Consider the following 21,845-nt stretch of genomic DNA (forward strand, 5'->3'; position numbering starts at 1 on the left):
AGATATAGTTTTGTTTCATGTTATGTCATGTGTTTCTTGGTCCCATGTTGATTTCTTCTGTTCAGGTTCCCCTCTCCAGCTATTCCTTGTGTCAACTAATCAGCTCCCTCCAGCCATTTGCGTCTTGTCCAGGTGTGCCTCGTTGTCTCAATTTGTTTGTATTTAATTATTTAAAATCTGCACAGAGATAATGTGGCTGCTATCAAAATCTAAATGAAATAGTTTTTACTTATATAGTACAATAGAAATTTGTATGGCTCACATTCATGTAAAATTTGTAAAAGTTACTGTTTTTTGTTTTGTTTTCCATTAACAGCAATATACTCTGATATTTGAGTTTTATACATGAGACAGTAAATATTCTAATTCTAAATTCAAATTCTGATGAAATATTAATGTGCACTTCTTGTTACTCACTTTTACACCGAGGGAGAGGATTACTCCACTGCCCATTGGCTTGGCAGTGGGACTCAACAGCGCCCTGAAGAATATATCCGGTATTGCAGACAAAGTGAACACCGTCGTTTAAACTGAACTGGGTTCCCCGTGTCATACCAAACGCGGGGTTACCGGGATGACCACATGTGATAGCTGGAAAAAACAAGAAAATTACATTTTTGTAAAGTCAGTGTCCCGTTAACGGTCTACCTCAGATAACAAAGCTCATTGTCAGTATAATTATTTAATTATTTTAATTAATACAAGAAGTTAGATGGCTTTCACTAAAAAACAGAGGACCAGTAACTTCAACAAGTAAGTACTTACGGACACAAACTGGGGTTTGTCCTGACCAGCGATGGTCCTGTTCACAGATTCTCACGGACACCCCGATGAGACGAAATCCTGGGTTACACTGGTACACAACACTACCTCTATAGTTGTAGTTCTCCCCATTGATTTGGCCGTTAACAATAGGCTCAGGGCTGCCACAGTGGCCAGCTATTAAAAAAATATATATTTGCATGTCATGAAGGCCCACGTTCACAGTTTTTTAAGAAATGAGCTTCGCACAGCAGCACTTTGTTAGTTGACTCACCCAGACACTGGACTTGTGTTCCGCTCCAAAGTCCGTTAGACATGCACTCCCGAACACGGGAACCTACTAAAGTGTAACCTGTATTGCACGAGAAAATTGCTGTGGCTCCATAAACAGTCAGTGTTCCTATCTTGTTGCCATTTGGTGGAGTCCCAAGATCACTACAGGAGATAACTTAAAGAAGAAACACATTGTTTTTTAATCGAAATCCAAGCATCCCATCAAATGAAACAAAAGTATGGATGAGAATATTAGCAGCTACTTAATACTTACTCTCACAGACAGGCCGTGGATCTGGGTAGTTCCAAGTGCTATTGGCTTGGCACTGAATGACCCTTTGACCCCTGTAGTAATACCCCGGGTCACATATGAGCATCATTATAGTATCGTATTGGTTTTGGGTTCCATAAATTAATCTCCACCGCCCATGTTGTACTGCAGAGTGGCCAATATCAGGGCAGGTCACCGCTGTATGATCAAAAACAATAAGAAATCATCAACAGTGTTCACATTTTTTTGAAACTTTCGCACAACGCTCTAGAGAACTTTAGCGAAATACTTACGGACACATCTAGGAGGGGCCTCAATGGGACTCCACCTTCCAGATTCCTGACAGACCATTGTACCGGTGACAGGCCCATCAAGTCGGAATCCAGGATTGCACTGGTATGTAGCCCTGGCTCCGAGAGAGAAGTCCTGGCCCACAATGCTACCATTGACAGGAAGCACTGGCATTCCACAGGATGTAACTGGCATGGAAAGAGGGTGTTGAGAGGGAGGAGCCCAAGCTATATAATTTATTTTGATATCACATTTTTGTAAAGTGTTGGTCTTGTTGGACTTGATATTCTTAATAAAATGGATTGAAAATTCTTGAAGATGCTTGGCAATAATTATTGTTTATAGGGATGTTTAATCAGCCAGAAAATACAAAAAAATTATGTAAATTGGAAGAAAATATATATTTTAACTAAATTACCATATATTTTGCCTAAGTAAAATTGATGAGAGGCAAATATTTTTTTTTTCTCATCCCAACTATTTTACAAGAGTGTCACTTTAAAAAGCTGATGTAACCAGCAGTGTGGAATATCTTCAGTTGAGACCATACCTCAATGGTGATAATACACTGTGAAAAACTCTCAGGTATTTTCATCTTTTTTTTGTCTTTTCCAAATCTACCTTATTATTCCGTTGGACCCCTACCTTGGCAGAGCGGCACTGGTGCATTCCACTGATAGATCCCCTGGGCAGTGCGGGTGCAGGTGGCACTGCTCTGGCCAATAAGTCGGAAGCCTTGGTCACAGCTGAAACGCAGAGTGCTTCCCAACTTGGTGCCTGTCAGACTGTGCACTGTGCCGTTTACAGGGTTGTTGGGCGGGCTGCAGTAGGCCGCTATGGCGGATTAAAAAAAATAAGTAACAATATACATTTGTATGCTGATGCGGATAAGCATATAACCCAATAACAATGTAAAACGATTCAAGTGGTTGCTGAGGGGGTGAAGGATTAATATGCTTCTTATTGCAAAGAGCCCAGGATTTAATTTGCATCTGTCATCTCTGGATGGTGAAGTAAATGAGGATATATATGGTAGACGAAAATGGGAAGGATATACAGCTAAGAAAGAGAGAATTGATTTGGAGTGTGTCAATACATGCTGAGAAGGATTATAAAAATGATGGATACATAATAATTGAAGCACAGTGTATGTTTTTGTTTGGTGGCCTTATTATAGGCTGCAATAATCGTACATCATTCCAAATGGTCCCAGCAACAGATCTGAAAGAATAAGAGACCCTCTGGAAATAATACCTCACTTGGTGAAATGGAAAAATATTATCTTTCCATTTTGGTTTATCAATATGACTACTGTACTATACAAATCAGAAAAATTCAATATTTATATTAAAGACACAGACAGGCTAACTACATGTTATATTGGACAGCCTTCTCCTGTCAGTCACCCTGAGTGTCATCTTGCGAGCTTTTTTAAATTCTTCACTTCAATCAGTATCAATCTCATTTGCCTGCCTTTCTGTTATCCTCACTCCTCCTCGTTCCCTTTTTGCCTCTGAGAAAACATGTCTTGTCTCATCCCAATCAGCCCTGCAGCTCAAAGGATTCAAACCGACATGGGCAGGTGAGAGGATAGGAATAGGTAATAGGGAGGTGGGAGCCACAAGGGGAGGGATATGAAGCACAAAAGATATAGTCAGAGGCACATTATGAGGTGTGCGTGCCGCACAATGAAACGTGGCGCATTACGAACGGGGGCATGATTAGAAGGTGCTCCAGGAGATGTTTGCCTGCTGCTAACGCAATAATTGACGGATTGCTGACAAAAGCAAGGTGTGTACGCCAAATGTGCCTGTGCCATCTGTTTCTCTCTCACCACCACGATAATTTCATGTTGACCATGGCAAATTGCAGGTTTTTGGCAATCAATCTACCCATCTGTCATGGAACCTGCTATGGCAAACTCAATCATCAGTGAGGAGAAATTGAAAGAAAGGGAAAAGCAAAGGAATGACAGCACAAACACCCAGTTGGGGGGATAGAGAGCTCGATGAGAACTGGGAAGAATGATTTGTCAATCTGGCCATTGATGAAGAGCTTGGAGAGTCTTTTAAATATTTAAACAGTCATAATTCATTGTCAGTCACTGATGGTGTAGTGGTACACTCGCCTGACTTTGGTGCAGGCAGCGTGGGTTCAGTTCCCACTCAGTGACGGTGTGAATGTGAGTGCGAATGGTTGTCCGTGTCTATATGTGCCCTGACTGGCGACCAGTTCAGGGTGTAGTCCGCCTTTCGCCCGAAGTCAGCTGGGATAGGCTCCAGCGTCCCGCGACCCTAACCAGGATAAGCGGTGTTGAAAATGGATGGATGGATAATTCATTGTCAGTTATTCAGGTGTCGTATAGTACAACAATAGATCCATTAACGGAACTGAAGAAGAAATGGAAGCATCGCTTCTAAGATTTAACTGATTCCCAGGCATGTGCTGCAGATGTTCTCCACCCCCATTAGGTTGTCATGGAGATACAGTATGTATATCATATTTCCAGTTGCTGTGATGTCTTTGGATTCATAAGATCAGATATCAACTAGAGTAACAAATCAAAATATGACTTCCCCTGACCCAGTGCTGTAAGGAACACAGGGATGCAAGTTTGCATCACTAAAAATACCTGATTCTCTTTCCTAAAGACACTTCTTACCTGAATAGCGTATACGGAAACCTTTGTGGCTGGTCGCGTGGTCGAAGGACCAGTGCAGGTAGACTTTGTTACTGGAGCTGGTGATGCTGAGCGGGCTGGAGTAGTTACCACTGAGTGTGATTAGAAGAGGACTCTGTCTTGATTGGCCTGAATCAAGAGAAAAATGTGATGTAGAAGACAAAAATGTCCCCAAAATAGATTTTTGAAATTATAGGAATTTTTGAGGACATTCATTGTCAATGTTTCCAAAATATGCAATCTGTACATCCATTCTCCTAAGCACCCTTTGGTTAGTTGTACTGGCCTCAAGAGTACGGTAGGGTTCATTTGGTGCTGCCCATTGATTTGTCGACAGAATTGTCACTCCCATGTTAGAGTTGAAAATAACAGTTGGGAAGAAAACAACAGACAGCATGTTAAATATCTGCCGACGGACAAAGAGAGGCTGTATTCCATTTGTACCACTTGTTTATATGTCAGGTTTCTCTATTTTTACCAATTAATTCAAGAATGTAGTACTTCCTTTTTAATAAATCCATGATTTAAAATTGCTTTTTCAAATAACCCTGTTGCTGACATTACGTAGAATTAGATGTTGTAGCCTATTCTCTCCTACATTTTAATAAGAACAGGGTCACTATGTCCACAATTGTGCCTAGTTATGTCTATGATTTTAGTTTCACTTATAATAACATAAAAATTGCCTCTGCTCCTAATTGAGGAGGCGAAAAAATGAAAGTATGCTCAGTAATTGGTTTGGCAGCCTTAAGGTTAGCGAATGTCTGTTCCTTTTTGCTTTGAAATAATAATTTAAAAAAACGACTAATCAGCAAGTCTTGCATATACGACCACCATTTACTGCGAGAAGCCTGCCAGGCTTGCTGACTGCCGCTGTAATTATGTGAAAAACGCCACAAAGCAGATGCAGAAGCAAGACCATGTGTGGCTCTTTGGTTCATTTTACGCTTTAATTGTACATGCATCTTATCGCTTTTGGTAAACACTGAAAGTAAATATGTTGATTCAAAAAGAAAACACAGTATCTCACCATCAAAGATTTCAAGCTCATCAAATTGACGGCTGGTCTGGAAATGTTCTATCGTGAAAGTGATATTGTATCCGGGCTCGACTTTGACAACCCAGGAGCAGGACTCAAAATGAGGGAAGCCAGTGCCTGGTGACTGGCTCATGATGACGCCTGTGGATGCTGTCAACACCTCATTCGTGGGACACGTCACTGTTGAGTCAAGACAAGAGAGGAAAAAAACTAAGAATTGATAGCAGCAGAATTTCCTATTGCTAATTTAGTGATCAATAATGACAATAATGGATGATTTATATTCAGTAGTATTTCAATTGAATTGATCATGAAGCACTTCATCAGGTGGATCCATAATATTGTTTGAGTGTAACTCAGTGTTTCTCAAAAGCGCTATTGTAATTCGATAATTATGACAAACACTAAACTGTCTACTAAGTCTGTCGAGAAATACCATTATTATTCTCTATTATTAATGGATAGCATTGAGCAAAAATCTCTTTTTTGTGCATGTGGACCCACTTCACCCCATGTGTTTGTAGCATGTTTACCGTAGTATTTGCTTTCAAAGATTAAAAAAGATTATAAAGTCAATGGGGCAAAAAAGTGGCTGACTGCCTCGGTTGAAATTGTGTTTACAAATTATTATAAATGTTGGCACTTATCATTCTTGGCGTGCAAACTAAGTGGGATTTATAGCATGAGGAAATCTTACGTCAAGTGTGTCGCTCACTGAATTGCAAATAACTTCCAGTGGAATGGTGGTTTACGCTGAATACTCAATAGCTGAAAACCTCAAGCCAGAGAAAGATTATCATAAATCATGCAAATTGTTAATGTATGTATGTTCAAAGCGATATGTATAAAACATGATGGAAATCGACGTGTACAACACACAGTAGATAGTCTCAAAACCTCTAAGGGGAGGAAGTGACGGAAAAGTATTTGGAGCACATTTACAGATTCAAATGCTGAAACTGCGAGCCAATTACAATCTCTCAATCCAATCCAAGTGGGGCAATCTGATTTACGGTACATGCCACACAATTATCATTTAGAACTTTTTCTTCTTTAGGCCATTTCTACATCATTTCGGCTAAACATAAAGAACTATTCCAACCTACGACCATATTTCTTTCCTCTACCAGTTTGTTTTAATAAAGAAGTCACCGGATAGGTCTCGAAATGAAAACTGTCGTGTGAGACAACCTTCTTAAAAGAGCACACAATCTGAGCAAAAGCCATTCATCTTCTCTTCACACCCATCCAACGGGTAGATGAGGGAGTGTGACTATTGCTAAAATGAAAGGATTCCCCTGTCTGTTTAGTTCTGCTTGCAAGAAAACACTGCAGTTTGTTTATTCATAGCCCTACCATACAATTGCAGAACGAGCACCCACGCACAGAAACCCCGGATACATTAAGCTTTTCACTGCTACAGTATTCTTCTTCTTGAATTTAATTATCATAAGAAGAAAGGTGATAAGGACCTGATTGAAGGGGATTAGTCACTACATAAGTGTTAGCACGAATCAGTTGGGCCTAACAACTGTGAGAAGTCAGGATGACAATGATGGCCTGAATAAGGGGCAACTGTAATCCTTTCTCTGGGACTTAAAGAAAGGGGGCATAGTTGAAAAAGAACAATCTATGGAGTAAAAAGGAGCCTGGTAAAAAGGGAACGGTAGGGCATACTGGAAGAAAGCTAACTACAGCTGGAAAATGAATGAGAAGGAAAATCTTCCTGCTTCTGTATCTGCCCAAAAAACATATTGCGGGTGGGTCGAGGGGTTGTCTGATAGAGATACAGTATTTTAATCATCAGAGATCATTTGTGTTTAATTACTGACTTCACCCACATTGTGCCACTGTTCTCATCAGGAGGGACTGTGAATCCAACACTAGCCTGTCCGACCAAACACAGGGCAGATTGAATCATGTACAAAGTGGATGCTTAAAATGGCAGCAAAAGCAGGAGAGGAAAAAGACACTCATGTCTGGCAACAGGTCTCTGGACTGAATACAAAGAAGAGAAGCAAATGTGTGTCTGCGTGATTGTGGCATTTAAAGCAGCGTCAAGCAGCACATGAGTGCGCTGAGAGATGTCAAAATACTATGATTTAAATAAGTGCCGAAGAAGGTTGACAGCACAGGAGATTAACAGGTGCATTAATGCAAGAAGAGTGAAAGTGTGAAGCTGGTGAATCAACAGGAACTGGAGGGGGGGCAATCAGAGGCAATGCAGAGGATAAGAGACGATACTCAGGGGCAAAAAGCAATGGAGAACAGGCCCGAAGCCCTGGCACTGCTCTTTAGGAGACCACCGCAGTGATATCATCCACTACTTGGGAAGCCAGACGAGAGGGGAGCACTGTGGTCGGCGTATATGTGTGTTCACGTGCAGGGCCGATTTTTTGATGTGCGTGGAGGGCTGTGCTCATGAGAGCCAGAAGCGATGATTTGATAGGTGCAGCTGCAGCCGGCATGTCCCGTGCATTTCAATGAGTTGTGCATTCCAACCTCAGTCTCTCCTTGTCCTCCCCTTGCTCGCCTTGGCTCTAAACTCCTCTCCTGATCTCTATCACCGTCCTTCTGCTTGGTAAAACCGTGCCTCCCTTCTCCAACTGCTGCCAAACTTCTTATTTTGCTCAGATCCCGAGAAAACTGTACCTTTTTATTTTCCCCCCTCTATGCATGATCCCCAACATGTTCATTATTTGAGTCCTACAATAAGCATCCTGTCAGAATTTTAAAATCATTGACTCTGCATGCATTCTTCCATTGAACAGGAGCTTGTGTTTCTGTTAAAGTCACAAATATTCTGTCATTGGCTGTTTTTGTTTTTGTTTTATATGCAGTATATAACACAATCATTGGATGGGCTACATGTCAATCCTTATCTCAGCTCCAATTACTATCCATGATGTCACTCGCTTTGTGTACATGTCTATCAAAACTTTGTCATTATGTATTATTTTATTCTTTCTCATTTAACTCCAGTTGGATATACAAACTGCAATTTTGTCACACTTTTTCAGACAATAGAAATGTTTACTTTGTTCTGCCCCAGTTTGTCCTGGTTAATTTCCCCAATGCTCTTTGTTCTTTACCTGAACTTATTGTTTCCTACTCTTTTCTCACCCTTTGCTATTTTACATATTTTTCCTTATTTAATGCTGCAAATTAGTCACAATCCTCACATTATGCTAACTCGCTGGAAAATCCACCGTGTGAGAAACAAAATGACAAGGCGGCAATGTAGAATGAAGCATTGGAAAAAAAGCATGTAAAAATATGCGTTCATAATAATTTAAAGCAGAGTGGAAAAGAGGGACCTGTCTGTGCACCAGCTTCGCCTTACCCTGAGGAAAAGTGTTGAGCACAACATTGGGCATGATAACGTTGTTGGTAACAGTGCAACTATTGGGTCCTCTGGGAGGATGATTCGCAGCACGAAGAGAGCGACACGGCAGCCATTCTCTGTCTTGCAGGAGCCAAGCATCATCCGTGGAGATTAAAAATTCTACCAAAGCGATATTAGGCTTTTGCATTATAACTGCAGGCTTGGGCAAAACCCATGAGAGTCAGAAATGTGGCCAGATTTTTTACAGGTGGAGCAGGTTCATATTAATTCCTTGGCACTGCCTATTGCCGAATGATTTCATTAATTTATATGATTAAAGGCTTACGGCCATACTACCCTGAGAACGCCCGATCTCGTCCGATCTCGGAAGCTAAGCAGGTGCGGGCCTGGTTAGTACTTGGATGGGAGACCGCCTGGGAATACCAGGTGCTGTAAGCTTGGCGGCACGGTGGCCGACTGGTTAGAGCGTCAGCCTCACAGTTCTGAGGACCCGGGTTCAATCCCCGGCCCCGCCTGTGTGGAGTTTGCATGTTCTCCCCGTGCCTGCGTGGGTTTTCTCCGGGTACTCCGGTTTCCTCCCACATCCCAAAAACATGCATGAATTGGAGACTCTAAATTGCCCGTAGGCATGACTGTGAGTGCGAATGGTTGTTTGTTCCTATGTGCCCTGCGATTGGCTGGCAACCAGTTCAGGGTGTACCCCGCCTCCTGCCCGATGACAGCTGGGATAGGCTCCAGCACGCCCGCGACCCTAGTGAGGAGAAGCAGCTCAGAAAATGGATGGATGGATGGATATATGATTAAACTAATATTCATAATATGGGATGATCAACTGTAAGCGGTATTTAAAAGTTCATTCAAATTTAAATTGCAAAATTAGGATACCGATGATCTCAGATTGCATGAGTAAACAAAGCAGACATGAAGTTGCTAAAAAAAAAAAAAGCAGCCACAATTGTAAAATTATGTTACAGCATCCTTAACTCAGATGTATCTGACTCACTCACCATCACATGAGGGCGGCGGCCCCTCAAACTCTAAGTGTGCCAATAAGCGACACGTGAGGATGTCGTTGCCGCTTAGCTGGTAGCCTGGGATACACCTGTAGCGCACGATGTCACCTGGACAGAATGAGGTGAAGGAGGACTTGTTTTTTTTATTGTGAGCGGTAGAGGGCTATAATGAAAGTGATACAACATTAAAAATGATTACGATGAGGCTAAATTTATGTCAGTCGGACAGTGGTAATCACTATCATCTGGCACTAATCATGAGTGTAAAAAGTGCAAGCTGGAAAACAGAGTAGTAATTATTCACAAGGGATGAAACACTACGTCAAGCTTGCTGCTCTTTGGTCAAACACAAAGAGATGCTTTTAATTGTTGAAAATTTAACTTCTATGGACAAGTAATTACCATTATAGACACATTTGAAACTCTTACCTATTTTAAACTCTTTGCTTGCCATCAGGATCTCTGCATTGGGAATGATGGTTGGAGGCAGACAGGACTGAAGCCTATAAGCTTTATCGACAAGAAAAACAAAAATATAAGATTAAAAAAAAACTACACTACATGATACAGGATGTATTGTGTGTTGAAAAACAAAAAGAGGGCCTACCTTGATAGTCGATGCGAAACAATCCACCTTTCTCTGTGTTGCTACGAAAACGGATCAGGACCTGATTTGATGTGCTCCTCGGGGGGTCATTGGGCTCGCCATCAGTGAACACACCTAGTTTCCTTGCCGTTTCTTGTGGGCCATCCCTAAAGACAACAAAGACTTATCAGAGAGTTTGAAATATTACAACACACGACAGGAAGGTAAAAACTGCATCTGAGCACGGAATGACTGATCTGGATTGGACTGTGGTTACTAACTAGCATCCGATGGGAATGTCTTTGGAAGCTGCGGCCCAATCTGAGCTGTCCCCTGACGTAGGAATGGCCAATTAAGCCAGCTCCCAGCATTATACCACAACCATTCATCTTAAAAACCATCTGTCTTTGGCTGTCAGAGTGGGCATGGGAGATTACAAGCAGCTCTGGAAAGGGCTGGCTAGGGACTGCTGCCTGACTGCACTCCGGCCAAGTTACTATTACGGGGCCCATTTCCTTGGCTCAGTAGTTCAGTGGCTAGATACACAGTGGTGGCAAGTTGAAACTGGGGAACATGATAGTCCACATCTTGGCTCTATGGGCGCTTACTGAGAAACATCAATTCAGTAGGGGCCTTACATAGAAAAGAGACAAAAAAATGGGGTTTTAACTTTTTTTTAAACTAATTTTGTTTTTAACTACTTTTCACTAGAGGTAAAAATCTGCACAGTAGCCTATATCACTCTGTAAGCAGTTAAATCAGCATGTGGTGGAGAAATGACCAAAATGTATTAAAACTATCATGCAGTCATCGTGTTGCTATGTTGTTTGGCAATCAAAACAAAAAATGGGGTTTCAGGAGAGTGCTTTGGGCAGAGTGGATGAACTAGGACTGGGTAGCCTCATCCATCCCAAATACTGTCTTTGGTTGTGCATATGATAATGTCAGCCATGCATCATAGAGGTAATGAAATGACACTCAGTGCTTCAACAACACAAAACAATTTCAAAAACAGACAAAACAGACCCAATTATGTGCAACTATTGCCTTTCTTTTAATGCAATTATCAAAATAGTCATGGAGGTTATTTCTTACCAAACAGTTATGAAGTCATGAGGCCCGTGAACATGAAGTAGGGTGAAGTTAAGCTTGATTCCAAAGCCAGGAGCCACAGTGATCAACCAGGAGCAGTCAGCCGAGTTGAAGTATTCTTCTGGGTAGCGTGGAGAGAAGATGGTCCCGTTGTCCGATGTGATGTTTCCACCACAAGGCACTGACATAACAGAGAATTCAAAAAGAGTGGCACAATATGCAGTATATAAATACTGTACATCAAATGGCCAGGAATTTATTAATTATAACTCCAATGAGGACTGAGAACAATGTTTTCCATCCAAAACTTTTATACTTGGAGAGTTTCATAGCGGACAAGTTCTTTATCGCAAATGGTGTTGATATACTGCAGCTCATGAAAGATGTGAGGTTACAATGTTACCACTTGATATAAAAGAAGTATTAGGGGAAACATTGATTTATCATTCAGATGTCTGTAAACCTTTACTAAATCTGCATGCATTCACATATTTCTCAGCAACAGACAGATTTCCGATTAAGAAAACTATTATTCCCTGTGACGGGCAAAGCTAATATTCACAGGTGCAACCATGAAGGAAGATTCTTTCTCAGAGTAATCACAGTCATTTGGACGTCTGGAGCAGCCAAGACAAGCGGTTCAGATTAACGACACACCCTTGGACGCCTGTGTGTATACGATCATTCTCAAAGCTAATATTGCTTTTTCATTTGTTTCTCAGAGGCAACGAAGGTAGTGTGTCTGTACTTGTTCATATTATTCAGCTACCTGATGTTGAACAACAGAGACCCCTCAGCGAGTGTCTCACCTGTCAGATGAGCTATCGATCAGACTTATTAAAAGATGGAGACTTCATAGAATTGCTCTCCACTAGCTTGTAACCAACCTTCTTATGAATTACAGTCCAAATGAGTGTTTACATGAATCAGAACTTGGGGGGGGGGGGACATTGTAATTGTCTAAATCACAAACTATGATGGCAAATATTTTCTCCATTCGGTTGTCCTAAATAATATCTGTAGCACCTTTTTTGTTTCCGGTAACCACTGGGATATCAGATGAAAATAGCATTCGATAATATTGAAGTTACGGGCTAATGACTTCATAATGTAGACTCTTCAATTATACTGTAAGGGTAAAATAGATAAACTGAGAGTTTACTTCTTTTTTTAACACAAAGCACTTTTTCCCTACCTTCACAGCGAGGGAAAGGATTATCCCAGTTACGGGTTGTGCCGTGTTCACAGGTGAGGATGGAATGTCCCACTAGCTGGTATCCAGGCAGACACTCAAAGGATATGGACTGGCCCACATTGTAGCCGGCACCCACTACCACCCCGTAGCGGAAAGGTTCTGGATCTGGGCACTCCTGTAGTTCATAAGCTGTAGGCAAGGCATGCGGATGATGCGACGAGAATTAAGTAAGATATCAACTTCAAATGAAATGGAAAAAAAAAAAAAAGGATAAATAAAATACCCACAAATTAGTGTACAATTTCCAGTTATATTTCTATGAGAGCCAAATATTATAGTGGCAAACAATGAAAAAAGCTATGTGAACTGATATTATGAAACTATGTTTAAAGACCCTGTACGTATTTCTATTTAAAGTACATTAGGTAAGCTTAGTTTAACGGTCAAATTACCCGCCTTAAAGGTGTCTGTTTTTGTTTCTCCCTTTCAAAGACCCTCCCGGGGTGACAGGCGTGTGTTTGGCTTGAGCCATTAAAAGTAGTGTTTGTAAACAGCTCCCTTTTTCCCTTTGGATACAAATGTGGAGCAGGCGTTGAGCCTCAAAGAGCCAGGATGTAAATATGACAGAAGAAATTGATTTCTATGGTTCACAGATTCCCTATTGTAGGAGATAACTCATGCAAATGGGGGTATTTGCAAATATAATGTTTGATTTATAAGGTAATTTACATCTCGTTATGCAAATACACATTGCTACTTTTCGATTCGCCAATGTTTGTCGTATCAGAAAACACACATATTTGTGGTGGCTGTAGCAGTCGTGAAACTTTTCCTCTTCCCCAAAAAGATATTTTACCATAAGCGATCAACTATTTGGTATAGAGTGTTTAAAAACCTATAATGCACACATCATGTGACATTGATAGTGACTAAATTACCTTGATGGAATGAGAGAAGAGAGAATATCATACAGCATTCTGCCTTTACAAATCCTTATTCATCGCTAGGATCTCCTTTTTATTACGATTTTAGCTTTTTCCAGCAAAATAGCTCAATATATTCAATGTACTTGGGCTAAACTACACTGAAGTGATTAGAGGTTATATCAAGCTCTGCAGCAGAAATTAACTCTGAATACTGAAGCCAAGTCAGGACCACAATAAGCCAAAATGAATTCTAGTGATGATATCAGTTATAATGTGAACTGAATATTAAACTAGACAGTTCTAAAATAATTCTCTTGCTTGAAGTAAAAATGACTTCATATCAAGGTCACTTACCTTGGTACTCGAACCTGAATCCTGGTTTGTTCTGCGAATGGTCACTATGGAAATAAACAGTCGTCTCATGTGAGGTGGAGAGAACCGAAGAAGGAACATCCTGCCCGCTGAATCTTCCAATGATAGCGCTCGTGTCCAGGGGTCCATTGCGTATTTCGAGGAAATCGTGGTTGGCTTCAGTGGAGAAATTGAGAAATTGGATGTGGGCTCCTGGCAAGAAGAGAACACGACTGAGCATTATTTATTATTGTATTACACCTCCAGGAACCAGTTGCACAAAGACACACACTACTAACTTCAATGGTGATAACGGGATAGCGTGAAGTAGAAATCTTGCAAAATTAAGGGACACCAACAAACAAAACAAACCCCATTATACATTAAGACACTGAGATAATCATTCAATCATACAGACAAATTGAAGTGCATGAGCTGGACCTGTGCCATTTCCAGTCGGACAGGAATAATAATAATAATAAAAAAAAAAAACTATTACTGGTTGTGCTCATCATCATTGTCTCGGAGCAATTAAGACAATGACTGTGCATATTGCAGTAATGGTCTGTTGAATGACCCCCATTTTATTATGCTTTCTTTAACTCAGAAAGTCTACTCATGAATGAAGCAGTCAAGTAATCTTCTCCCCTTACTGTGCCAAGTGGTAAGAGAAGAGGAAAGTAATTAAAATGGGCGAGAGTCACCAGCCTTGAAGGAAACGTCCAAGAAAACTGTTCAGGCTCATAGTGCCAACGGCAAAATTGTGGTATATAATCTATATTTAGCACACTCCAAATGCTTTGTGGCATTTTAAAAGCTTTTAAGATCTGCTAATTCTTACCGTAACCAACTGACAGGTAGATCCTCCATGTGCAGTCACTGTTGCTAGGGTAGTTGCCAGGGAAACCAGGGCTGAGTATCATGCCCTCCAACTCTTCCCGGATTCCTCCACATTGGGCTGGCGGGAGGCAGTGGGGGCATTATATTAGCATGGAGACAATTACATAATAAAAACACATTTTAAAAATCTAAATTAATTCGTTAATACATAAACAGCACCATTACTGTTAAAATCAGTTCTTTGTTGAGTGTGGGTAAAGGAAATGCTGTGCTCAAGTGCGAAACAAAAAGAAGTTAACAATTTTCAAAAAAAAAAAAAAAAAAACTTTTTGTCATTTGTTAAAACTGTCAGTATGACCTGCCAGTAGTTTGTGAGGAAAATTATCTTTAAAAAATAAATCAGCCCTCTATGGCCCCATCTTGAACCTCTTTTTTAAGAAATAACTCTAGCTGAGGCGGCATGGTGGCCGACTGGTTAGAGCGTCAGCCTCACAGTTCTGAGGTGCGGGGTTCAATCCCCGTCCCCTCCTGTGTGGAGTTTGCATGTTCTCCCCGTGCCTGCGTGGGTTTTCTCCGGGCACTCCGGTTTCCTCCCACATCCCAAAAACATGCATGAATTGGAGACTCTAAATTGCCCGTAGGCATGACTGTGAGTGCGAATGGTTGTTTGTTCCTATGTGCCCTGCGATTGGCTGGCAACCAGTTCAGGGTGTACCCCGCTTCCTGCCCGATGACAGCTGGGATAGGCTCCAGCACCCCCGCGACCCTAGTGAGGAGAAGCGGCTCAGAAAATGGATGGATGGAACTCTAGCTGAGGAAAAATAACCAATCAGAGACAGAAGGCGTGACTGACGAAGTGTCAAAGGTGAGCGGTGTCGCAAGTGAATAAGAATAATTTGTCATTTTATTTTTGTAAATGAAAATTCATGCATAATAATTATATTTTACCATTAAAAATATCAGTTCAATGCAAGAGCTTCCCCATATTGGTATATTACCCATTGCAAAAACGAATGTTTTCAGGAAGTAAAAATGCTGTTAATTAACTTTAACATAAACTTCGCAATGGGTGGGGTATTCATTTGTTGAGCACTTTATTTTAAACACACTAGTTGCAAGTCACTTGAGGCACAAAGTTTTGTCAATAGTAAGACAATAAAGGTTGATGTTTTTTTAATCAAAATGTCATACTGGCATATCATGCGTAGCTTGCTATTTTGTCAGAGTTCCTTTCATCTTAAACCACCAGTGGATACAATTTCCTTGACTGAAATCCAGGACAAGGACTCAAAATAGTTAGAAATAAAACAGATGATGGTATCAAGAAAGATGAAAAGAGCGAAGCCCTGAAATAAGACACAAAAAAGATGAAAGGACTCTAAACTCATGTTAAACGCATCAGCTGACTCAAGCAGAAAAAAGTGAGTGGTCCTGGAACTGGGGGGAAAAAAAAGCATTGTAAGGAGGAAGGGGAAAATAAATGAGAAAAACAGCCTACTTAAGACAAAGGAGGGAGTCACCCCGAAAGGTGACGGTCTCTATTTACTGGTCGAGCTACGTTCCTACCCTCACCTATGGTCACGAGCTGTGGGTCATGACCGAAAGAACAAGATCTCGGATACAAGCGGCCGAAATGAGTTTCCTCCGCAGGGTGTCAGGGCTCTCATTTAGAGATAGGGTGAGAAGCTCGGCCATCTGAGAGGAGCTCAGAGTAGACCCGCTGCTCCTCTGCATTGAGAAGAGCCAGATGAGGTGGCTCGGGCATCTGTTTAGGATGCCTCCAGGACGCCTCCCCGGTGAGGTCTTCCTGGCATGTCTCCCCAGGACACGCTGGAGAGACTACGTCTCTCGGCTTGCCTGGGAACGCCTCAGGATCCCCTCGGAAGAGCTTGGGGAAGTTGCTGGGGAGAGGGAAGTCTGGGCTTTCCAGCTAAAGCTACTGCCCCCGCGACCCGACCTCGTCTAAGCGGAAGAAAATGGATGGATGTATGAGCATCACATATATCTTTTTCATCTTTTGATGCCAGCGACTTATAGTGACAGTCAGAACAATTAAATTCTCTTTCGCTAGATGGCAGAAGGCACAATAAATGTATTCTCTCATGCAATAGAATAAGTCATCACTTCCTGTGAGTATATCAGCTTAGTGGTCAATTAATTCATTGAGATGGTTTGCCCAGCTTGTCTCTAAATTTCAGATTTGTGAACTACTGTTATGACGATCAGCTCAGATTTTTAGTGAGAAACTGGTGTTTTTGGTGAAACCAACCCATGTTCTACTGCTGATTACTCAAGAATGTAATAAGCAAGAACCAAACTTTTTGGTTTGTTTGTTTTTTTCCTGGGGAAAGAAGACTCTTTTTGTCGGTGCTTATATTGTCACAGAACACAATATTTGGTGAGTCTTGAAGGATCATCTGCTTTGAAAATGGCTGGCAGTGAACGAGTTAAACAGGCCCTAATTTCACACTGACGAAGTCAATTTGCGAATAAATTGGGACGAGATCATCAGTATTCTTACTTTTTTGTTTGATGGTGTGCTTTGAGATTTGTCAAATATAAAATGGGTAGATAGAGGTTGATAAACACTGGATTAAATAAACCAAAATGCCCTAATTCAGTCCGTTTGCTTAGCTTTTGGGGTAAAAAGAGAATAACCTATTGATTTGTACTACCCTGAGAGAGGCATAAGACGAAACCTGCTCCCCTTGAAACTGAAGTGACAATGTAATGTAACGCTGAAGATGCCACAGTATCAAGATCATAAGTCTTAAAACTGAGATCTTGGCCTTGTAGCACTTTCAATAATCACCTGGGGAGCAAAGGGAGAGAAAAATCCCTGAGGAAAAGTTGTCAGACTGTAGAACTAGGCCAGAAGGATAGGGGAAGAATGTGGAGCAAATAGGAAACAATTATTCTTACCAATGCAGAGAGGTGGAGGGTAGTTCCATCTTCGTACAGTTCCAGGCATACATGTGATGTGTGAATTCCCCTTCAAGGTACACCATTTGCAGAGACAAAGAGGAAAATGCAACAAATTGGCTGTGAATTAATTTGCTCTCACTCACATCTGGCGTTCTAATTGTTTGAAGCAGCTGCCAGTTGTCTCCGAAAGACTTCATGCAGCGACTAAATTACAAAATCTATCTGAAGTGCCAAAGATCAATAGAGAACAAGAATTAAAATCGTATTAAAATGAATGAAGGATCAGAGGAAGGTAGATGTTTGCCCCATCCAAATTAGTACGAAAATGTAATTGCAGACGAGACTCAATGTGTACAGTACTTGCACTAAAATCACGCAGAAAGAAGCTTAACCATAATACAGTAGTTTACAAACACTTTAATATGTTTCGTTGGCTGTTGTGTCAGGATGGAAAACATTTCATGACATAATATCAAGAAAATACTTTCAAGCAGCTACTGTTAATATGTTCCATCATGTTCTTGGGGGTTGCAAAAGTAACAGATCAGCACAATAATCAGTGTGCGTTATGCTTTTACCTGTAGTGTGTATCCAGGTTCACATTGAAAGGACACCACATTATTCATCTGAAGACGCTCCCCAACCTTGATGGCATTCATGGGAACCACTGGTTCAGGACAGCTGGTCAGTGACACAGCTAAAGGGATAAAAGATAATAAATTCAGCATTAAACGTCAAATTTCTCAGCAGAAGTTAAACCCTAACCTTAACCCTAACCTACTAACACTAGCCCTAACCCCCTAACCCTAAACACTATAATAGTAATGTATGACCCTCTGTCAAAACCTAGCAAGGCAGTGAGTTAAAAAAACCAAAACATGCTCAACTATGAAATCCAATAGTTGGCTTTGAGGTGTTGGTGAGTAACATGAATTATTATTATCTTAACTTACTTTTGTATTCCAGCCTGAATCCAGCAGCAGACACGCTAATATCGGAGAAAAAGTGGAGGTATAGTTGGTTGGAAGTACTGTTGAGAAGAGCTGGAACTGTGGTGCCTTGGTGAGAAAATAAATAGTAGGTATTTAGTGATGCTATCTCTGGCTGAGGCTGACCATGACTAACTGCATGAGTTACTTACAAATAGCTAAAATGCTGTTTTCCTAACATTTGCATTTTTTATTTTTTTCCTCAGGGAAATAAAATAAAAGGCTGTTACCACTTGCTATATAAGTGAGATAAACAAATGTACCATACATTAACTCCACAGAAAAAAAAGGTGTGTGAGAAGAATAATTGAGTCGAGTAAAACTGACTTTCATTTATACATAATCAAATGTAACGTTTTACAAAACAGGCTTATGAGCCTAATTGTTACAGTTAAAAGTATGAAGGTCAACATGCAATTGATTTAGCTGTTGAGAAATCACCAGAAAAAAAGAAAAACAATTACAAGTCAAGATACAGATACCTGAGAAACTTCCAAGCAAAGTGTCAGTGTTGTCTCCTCCATCAAACACCTCCAAGGAGTCCCAGTTCTGTTCTGTGACAAAGCTGATGACCTGGAGCTGATAGAAGGATACGATACAGGAGGAAGGTGATAATTAAAGGATGATTTAAAAAAAAACAACAACAACAATGGAAGTTGACTATAACAGCACAGTAATGGAGAGAACATCTGCACTCAGGAAGCTAAGATGTGACTGATAGAGTTACATTGTACAGTACAGGGTTCCAAAAGTCACGATACACATTTTCTTTCAATTTCGTTTCAGGTATCATTCGGACAGAATTGAGGTCATAAGCTTTGACGCTTTAGTTTTTGTAAGCATATCATTCCATTGGCCAGCAAATTGACATTGGAGCAGCAAAATTGCCTCATGGCAAGTTTTTTCTGTCCACGACTACAGTTTGAGAAGCTTTATGGCCGTCACACCGCTCCAATGTGAAGTAAAATTTACGCTAGCCATGGCAAGTTTCTTGAAGCACCATCTGTTATTGAAAAACCACATGGCAGAAAGCCTGCTAGTACCACCACTGTTGAAAACACCAAAGTCCTAGAGCAGGTATTCATGCAAAGCCAGGAAAAGTCCAGGGGGCTGGACTGGAACTCAGCATTCACAAAAATTTCGATTCAGCAGATTCTTCGGAAAGGGACAAAACTTTACCCGTATACCAACTTCAGGTTGTTGTGCATCATAATTTTCTACTTGAAGCTTTTATATAACTAGCTCACTTGGAGATAAAAGGTATTCATATCTAATGCATGACGTTTTGAGTGGGTTTTAAAAATATGTTCATATATTAGCATATCTGAAGAGAATGTGATATTTACAGCAATTGAAGGCATTTAAAGTATTAAAACTGCAGTGAGTTTCCACTCAAGCCTCAGAGGTTGCATTTATGAAGCAACTAAACTTACAGATTTAATGCTAGCTTTGACATAACTTATGACTACCAAAAATACATCATTAACATAGTGCATTTTATAACGTGTGGGACGCTATCAACAATTTCCACATTTAGCAAAGAAGGTCCATGTTGCCTCATTCTTTTCTCACCTTGTCCCAGCCTATCATTTGCATCCACCTCTCATCCTTCTAAACGGGGTGTTCTTACGCTGATGGTTATAGATTGGTTACAGGCAGGCCAATTGAAGACGGGGGGAGTCTGCTAGCTGTGGTGCATCTCGAATAGATGACGAGGGAGATCACACATTGATCTTTCATTAAGAGGCCACAGAAAATGTGATGCTAGGGCAGTTAACTTCTGTGACTTTTCTTGATTGTGACACCAGAGTCTTATAAGGTGCACTTGCCCTGCAAATGTAACTACAATGCAGCAGTGGAGACTGCAGTGACTGTCTCATTGCCAATTTGCCTTAGTGAAAAATAAAATCTAGATAATCCGCTCAGTTTAAGTTGGTTTTGTTTGACAAACTGAACTGCAATAGCACTGGCATGCGGACACATACAATATAAATATTTTACTCCATGCAGAACTCTTGCATCAGCCATGGTGCAATGTTTCTGTTATGCTGATGCACAACTGTAAACCAGCTTTTGTGTGTCCCGGTAAGACTTGAAAAATGTGACAAAGACAATGAAAACTGGGACAATGACCCTGGAATACAAAAGACAAGAAAATTACCGTACATAAACGAGTATGGATACAGAATACCAAACCCCCAAAATTGGCACGTCACCTTTTCGGAGCACAATGTCAGTGGGGGAAAGGAGGGCCTGCATTTCAAAGGTTTTAAAAAAAGTCAACACACACAATGGATGTGTGTAGTACAGCGAAATTAAGGGTGTCGTGTCACATTTCTGACCAACAGATATTCAACTGTGGTGGCGGAAACTAATAGTTAAGGGACAGCACGGAAGCCATTAACCACAGCAGCTAAAATGGATGGCAAGAAACTTCCCAGCTGGCAGATGCCCAGGGACTAAGCGACAAACCCTTGCAAAGACGACTCAGTGAGCAGAAACGTGAATATACATTTATCACGGGTGCATTCTAAACGAAGCCTATTATAACTATTTGTAAAATCAGCCTGTTTAAAGCTTATAAAGTTTCCTCCTTCTTTACATAAAGAGCTGTAATCGGAATAATGCTAATTAGCTGTTAATTATTGCTTGGTCAGCTAATTAAACACTACCGTGTGTGTGCGGAGGTCAGGCCACTGAAAGCTGATTAAATACAGAACAGGAATTAAATATTACTGTTGGAAAAACCATCCATCCATCCATTTTCTGTACCGCTTAATATGTTCTGAATTTGTCTGAAGTGACTGATTTCTGATCCATTCCCTGCATATACTTTATATTTCCCCTTCCTGAAGGTTAAGGTTCCTGAAGTGACCGTTCATGACCCACAGCTTCCAGTATAAGTACAATACAAACCTGGATTCCTGATCCCTCCGGAACAGTAATCTTCCAGACACAGTTGAGGCTGTTGAGGTAAGGCTCTGGAAATCCAGGTGATAAAATGGTCCCGGTACGATGGGTAAGATTAGCTCCACATGGAACTGTGGAAGAGAGATATAGATGTATGTCCTCTAATCATATATATATATCTTCATAAAATCTTTGATTGTCAAATCACATCCCACTGTTTCACCAGAGTGAAACATCAGTCTTGAAACATCATTAACATCTGGTAAGAGCATCTGTTACAGTTTCCTGTGTGTGTGTGTGTGTGTGTGTGTGTTTGTTTGGGGGATGCTCCGATTTTGAACGTGGACTTCTCAGTG

The 21,845-nt window shown here is 40.9% G+C and overlaps 1 protein-coding gene and 1 non-coding gene across 4 annotated transcripts in view; one reads left to right on the top strand and one right to left on the bottom strand.

Annotated features, from left to right (window-relative positions):
• The window catches only part of csmd2 (CUB and Sushi multiple domains 2), a 152,395-nt gene that overhangs the window by 19,977 nt on the left and 110,573 nt on the right, over nt 1-21,845 (bottom strand). For all 3 annotated transcript variants that reach the window (XM_061760174.1, XM_061760173.1, XM_061760175.1), the window contains exons 36-55: nt 21,496-21,620; nt 19,062-19,158; nt 18,544-18,648; nt 18,169-18,287; nt 17,588-17,657; nt 14,667-14,783; nt 13,829-14,038; nt 12,549-12,737; nt 11,357-11,534; nt 10,283-10,428; nt 10,105-10,185; nt 9,670-9,783; nt 5,308-5,496; nt 4,260-4,406; nt 2,243-2,431; nt 1,600-1,785; nt 1,310-1,504; nt 1,037-1,210; nt 766-939; nt 418-591 (exon numbers count right to left, since the gene is read on the bottom strand). In XM_061760174.1, coding sequence (XP_061616158.1) covers nt 418-591; nt 766-939; nt 1,037-1,210; nt 1,310-1,504; nt 1,600-1,785; nt 2,243-2,431; nt 4,260-4,406; nt 5,308-5,496; nt 9,670-9,783; nt 10,105-10,185; nt 10,283-10,428; nt 11,357-11,534; nt 12,549-12,737; nt 13,829-14,038; nt 14,667-14,783; nt 17,588-17,657; nt 18,169-18,287; nt 18,544-18,648; nt 19,062-19,158; nt 21,496-21,620 — 2,979 coding nt within the window. The remainder of the gene's footprint in view (nt 1-417; nt 592-765; nt 940-1,036; nt 1,211-1,309; nt 1,505-1,599; nt 1,786-2,242; nt 2,432-4,259; nt 4,407-5,307; nt 5,497-9,669; nt 9,784-10,104; nt 10,186-10,282; nt 10,429-11,356; nt 11,535-12,548; nt 12,738-13,828; nt 14,039-14,666; nt 14,784-17,587; nt 17,658-18,168; nt 18,288-18,543; nt 18,649-19,061; nt 19,159-21,495; nt 21,621-21,845) is intronic.
• On the top strand, nt 8,982-9,100 carry LOC133471556 (5S ribosomal RNA). Its single transcript, XR_009786255.1, has one exon. It is a non-coding gene; the product is annotated as a 5S ribosomal RNA (ribosomal RNA).

Source organism: Phyllopteryx taeniolatus, chromosome 21 (assembly GCF_024500385.1).
Source record: "Phyllopteryx taeniolatus isolate TA_2022b chromosome 21, UOR_Ptae_1.2, whole genome shotgun sequence".
NCBI classification, from domain to species: domain Eukaryota; kingdom Metazoa; phylum Chordata; class Actinopteri; order Syngnathiformes; family Syngnathidae; genus Phyllopteryx; species Phyllopteryx taeniolatus.